General features: G+C 54.9%; 1 protein-coding gene across 1 annotated transcript in view; it reads left to right on the top strand.

The window, feature by feature from the left end:
* Positions 1–713, top strand: part of CACNA2D4 (calcium channel, voltage-dependent, alpha 2/delta subunit 4) — a 79244-nt gene extending 78531 nt beyond the window's left edge. Inside the window, exon 42 of the mRNA XM_010845215.1 lies at positions 608–713. Coding sequence (XP_010843517.1) covers positions 608–712 — 105 coding nt within the window. The 3' untranslated portion in view covers position 713. The remainder of the gene's footprint in view (positions 1–607) is intronic.
* Positions 714–5502: the final 4789 nt, after the last annotated feature.

The raw sequence follows: 5502 nt of genomic DNA, 5'->3' as shown, positions 1-5502 counted from the left end.
CCGGAGGGGGGGGAGGGGGGGGTCTTCATCCCCAAACCTCAGTCCAAGCCTGTACCGTTCAGACATGAGAGCACTCGACACCCAGTGTGCAGCTGTGAGGGCACTTCTGGAACCCCCATCCATGTCCATTCATGCAGGGAGGGACCCAGCAGTGTTTTTATGATGAGACCTGGTCTCCCAGGGGCCAGGCCCTTGGCAAACTTAAACACAGCTTCTCCACATCGCCCCCATCGCACTTGGATCCACAGGGTCCGGGCAGGTAGGAGGAAACCGTTAGGCACATAATACTGTGGTGACCAGCCCTGAACACCGTAGTTGGGCTTCTTGTATTAGAGTCGTCCTTGCTAGACACGCTGAATCCACAGCCAGGATGCTCCCAGAGTGCCGGGCTTCTCTGCAGTCACTCTAAGAGGATAACTCCACAGCCCTTCCATCTTCCTTCTCCTAGAAGCAGGAGGTGGGGGGCCAGGGCTCCCTCCACTTGCTGGAACTCCCCTCTCCCCCAGCCCTCAGTCCCTCTTAGTCCCAGAACCTCCCTCCTGACTCCCAGTCTCCTGGTCGCCTCTGCCTGGACTGGTACCTCACCGGGAGTGCTCTGGGTCCGCAGGAGAATGCCCAGGACTGCGGAGGCGCCTCAGACACCTCGGCCTCACTCGCCCTGCTCCTGCTGCCTCTGTGGGCCTGGGTGCTGCCACCCCAGCTGCTGCGGTGACCTCGCCCCATCAGGCCTGCTTTGACACTGGGAAGTCAGCAGTCCACCGTGCTGTCTGGCACTCTACAGCTGGGTTCTTGCCCAGGGCCGTGCTCGTCCATCGTGGACCTCCTGAGATTGCTGGTGGAGTCAGAAACCCGTCCTGAAGACCTTCTGGGGTGCCGGGTACCCTCTACCCCACGTCTCAGTGGGCAGTCTTCCCCACCTCCTCTTGGGGAGTCCAGCATGAGCTCAACCTGGACCAAGACCAGAGAGCTTTAGTTCCATCTATTCCCCCAGATATCCAGACCCAGCTAGAGACAGGGCAGCTCTTTCTAATGAGCCTGGTTGGTCTTCAGTAGAATCCAAGGACTTAAATGTCCTGAGAAGGAGGAGAGCAATGAGGCTGAGGGCAGAGAGGGGAGGAGGGCAGGAACGCTTCCCACTAGAGATGTAGCTGCCCCAGGGTGAGGTATACAGCAGGGCAGCTCAGTCTCACAGTTGAAGCTCAAAAATGGTGTGTGTGTATGTGTGCGTGTGTGTGCGTGTGCGCGTGCATGAGAGAGAGAAGGCAGGTCCTTTACATGAACATGGCTGCGTGTGATGCCCACAAACTATTGCTATTAAAAAAGTTTATAAATGTCTTTGCAAAGCCCTGACTTACCATTTGCCTCTTTCTAAGAAGAACCTAGTAGGTTAGCGATACAGCTGCTCCACTGGAGAAGGATGTGAGTCCAGGGCAGGGGGCAGGACCAGTTGCAGCCAGAGGGGTCCTAGCAAAAGACTGGTCTTCAGGGAGGCGTAGTCAGGGGGGTCCTGAAGGCTCCAGACCCCCCGGAGGCCCAAGGACCCATGGTGGTCTTTTTCTGGCTGATGATCTATAAGAGAGACCACCTGACTCTGGCCTTGGAGCTGGAGCTTTGGGGAGCATTCCCATTTGCAAATTGGAGTCCAGTGGGGGAGACGGATGCATCTGGGCACGCCCCCCACCCAGGGGTCTCGGGGCCGCGGCTTCCTCCCACGCAGACCTGGCTCCCCAGGGACTGCGGTCCCTATGGTGGGAGTGACACTGAAGGCAGAACCACGCAGAAACCCTGGGGTGGCCTCCACTCTCTACGTTCAGCCGGCCTCCCCGGAAGAGGTGACCGCGATGTGCAAGGCGTGCACGTGGTGTCCGTGTCCTGAACCTGAAACCTCGTGGCCTGCGGTCGGCACCCACAGCGTGTCACCGGCTCTCCTCTGAAGCACCTGCTTTCCTGGTGGAGGGGAGGGAGAAAGGACGGTGGAACAACAGGCAAGGTCACAGGTGCCCGCCGGGTGCAGGTGGGCGAGGAGGCAGCAGGGGGCCCACCTCCCACCCCCTCAGCTCAACTCTCCACCTTCACGTCACAGAGCCCTCCAGGAGACAGCCCCTCCCTCGCTGTGCCCTTCTGGGGCATCGGAGCATGTCCAGACCTTGACCTCTAACCTCTCTCCAGGACAGTATCCTGTTCCCCCTCCCCACAATCAGGAAGAGTCTTTTCAGGCAATTATTGACGCTCTTGGCCACACAATTTAAAAACCACGCTTAGGAAGTACTGGGGCCGCTCCCAGCCTCAGCCCTGTCTCTGTGTGATCAGGAGGGGGCTGTGGGGCCAGGACTCCCTGTCAGAACCAATGGAAGCAAAAACCGTTGATACGATAAAACTGCTCTTCACCTGGGAGAAGAGAACATAAGCCCTGCCTTTGGAGGTCAGGGCTGTTCTTGCCCTTTTCTATTTTGGTGGTTCTAACCCTCTGCCACCCACCACCACCACCACCACAGCCCAGAGGGCAGCAGGTGGCAGCCTAGCTCGCGCTGAAGAGCCGTCACCTTGGTTTCAGACCAAGTGAAGTCTCTCAGTCGTGTCCGACTCGTTGCGACCCCATGGACTGTAGCCCGCCGGCTCCTCAGCCCATGGAATTTGCCAGGCAAGAACACTGGAGTGCGTTGCCATTTCCTTCTCCGGGGGATCTGCCCGACCCCAGGATTGAACGCAGGTCTCCCTCATTGCAGGCAGACGCTTTACCATCTGAGCCACCAGGGAAGCTCAGACCAACAAAGTTAAAACCAGTCACTGAATAGATGACAAGATTCTGGGGGAGAGAGTCCTGAAGTCCCTTTTCCTAAAAAAAAACCTGTGGATGCCCGAGGGTGCCAGGGCTGCCAGCTCTGTCCTTGGGGCAGGGGTGTGCCAGCTCCTAAGTCACCTCTGAGCACGTTCTAGTGCAAGTGCTGCTGAAACAAAAGGCCTGAGCACCGCTCCATGACGTCAAGCGGGAATTCATTCTGGAGGGCGAGGGAGTGGATGTCTCCAAGTCAAAGATGCAGACTCGGGGAAGAATGAGGGCAAGAGCTTGGCGCAGACGCCAGCCCATCCCTGCAGCTCAAGTGAGGGATGCTGACTTGGGGTGGGGCAGGGACGAGCTCACAGCTGAGAAAGCAGCTGTCTCGGCAGCCCCGGGTGCTGTCCCCAGAGCACGGTCCCCAGGCCAGGGTGGCAGTGACAGGCCATCCTTCCTGCCCGGCTAGACTCCCGCCATCACCACCGAAGGCAGAGTCACACTAGACCAGATTGCCACAGGTCATGGGGCTGGGGGCGGGAAAACCTGCCCAGGAGGACACAGGGGACACAGGCGTGGGGTCAGCGCTTGAGCCCTGACCGAGTAGGACACTCGGAGGCCAGGAGTTACTCACAGGCGCAACGGCGCCCACAGCCACCTCCAGGCCAGGGAGCCCGAGCAACTATCAGGCCAGGATTCAAAGACGCCCTCATCCACTTCCTTTCCAGCACCACGGGTATCACCGTGAAAAGGGCGCCTACAGACAGCTCAGGAAAGGACTCGGGAAAGCCAGGGGGTGTCTGTAGGCCTCGAGCAGGACGGGAGGGGCTTCCTTGGCAGGTAAGACCTGGCCTTCCGATGCAGATTCAATCCCTGGCTGGGGACTAAGGTCCCACATGCCTTGCATCCACAAAAATCAAAACATAAAGGAGAAGCAACGCCGTAACAAACTCAATAATGAAGACTTTTAAATGGCCCACATAAAAAATAAAGCAGGACACGACCCAGTGTCCCACCCTCCAGGTTCCCTATGCAAAAAACCTATTCCTACACTTAAAATCAGAATGCATCCAAATGCTGGAAATTCCCCTGAAAAAAACTAAATAAACCCAAGGCAAAAAGGGCTGGGACCTCCTCTCTTCTCTTAAATTACATAGGAGGTTAACAAACCCCCAAAACTTTCAGTCAAAACACACAAGGCTTTTATTTTTGGTGGTGCCGTGCAGCAAGGGGATCTCAGTTCCCCGACCAGGGATCAAACCTGCAACCCCTGCAGTGGAAGCCCAGAGTCCTAACCACTGGGCAGCCAGGGAAGTCCCTACATGAGACCTGAATTTCCCTCTTAGTGTAGACTATGTCGCAAGAGTCAGACTCACCTCTCCTAATCTCACCTACAAAACACAAGTTAAACAACACATCTGCTCACTGGGGGCTGGTTACAATCGCGTGAAGTGCTGAGTGCTCTAACACGCCCCCTTGTAGGATGCGCTCTTTACGTGTTATTTTTGTACCTCTAACGATAAACTAGTAACTGCCCCTTGGAGCTGGCTCTCCCCTCCACTCTTGTGCCTGGGACCCCAGTTATGATCAAAGTGTAAGGAGGGCCGGGAAGGCTTGAGCTGGGCATGAGCACTGGTTTTTATAGTGAAAGTGAAGTCGCTCAGTCGTGTCCGACTCGTTGTGACCCCATGGACTGCAGCCCACCAGGCTCCTCTGTCCATGGGATCCTCCAGGCAAGAATACTAGAGTGGGTTGCCATTTCCTTCTCCAGGGGATCTTCCCGACCCAGGGATCGAACCCAGGTCTCCCACATTGCAGGCAGATGCTTTAACCTCTGAGCCACCAGGGACCCTCTTTATTAACTCATCATCATCCTGCCTGCCATCATTAACACGTTAGGAAAATTAAATGGAAATGTGAAATATACAAATTACAAGATTTATCTAATTAAAACTGCCAGAGAACACCTTCAACTTTCGCACTCTCAACACTACACTGGGGAAACCACAGTATACAATATGACCTTCAAAAAACTGGTAGCCCAGTGAGTGACAAACCCCAAAGCATCCTGAGATGTTGTACTCGGTATAGAAAATACCTTTGTGGCCAAAGAATCCTGACTATTAATAATTTCACAAGAGCTTAATCTGTTGGTCAGTCCACAGACAGCCTTTTCAGAATGGTCTCCAGCACTCAGAGTGGGATGTTTCCAGAAATTTAAGCTTCAGTATCTAAATGAAGGCTTCAAGTTAAGAAGTACCAAAAGCTATGAAGAGGGAAGCTGAGGCAGTTTTTTCTTTAAAAAAAAAAAAAAAAAAAGGCACAACAAAAAACATTCATATTCCACTTGGTTTTTTTATTAGAAGTTTGAGAATACAGCGAGGAGGGACATCCCATGGTGAATGGGGCCATCGCACAAATGCCCTTCTGAAATCCCAGCCGTCTATGATCCCCCAAAATGTGCTTTGTGGCTTTGACAATTTATAAACGGGAAGGGGGAAATACTGAGAAGGCCACTCTTCAATGGGTGAGAGGATGAAGCTGCAGAGGTCCGAAACGGCCAAGGGCCTGAAGAGAAAACGAACATCTGCACAGAGCAAGCGAGCCTCTGACTGCTGAGAGTAAGGCATCCAGGCACCGACCTGTGGGGTTCCCAGCAGGCGGAGGCGTGTGTGAGGCAGGCCGGGGCTTCGAGGACACACGGAGGTGGGTGCACACCCGCTTCCCAG

This window comes from Bison bison, unplaced genomic scaffold, assembly GCF_000754665.1.
Source record: "Bison bison bison isolate TAMUID 2011002044 unplaced genomic scaffold, Bison_UMD1.0 scf7180017864213, whole genome shotgun sequence".
Lineage (NCBI taxonomy): Eukaryota > Metazoa > Chordata > Mammalia > Artiodactyla > Bovidae > Bison > Bison bison.
The sequence above is the reverse complement of the archived record's forward strand: the minus strand, read 5'-3'. Positions and strand labels throughout refer to the sequence as shown.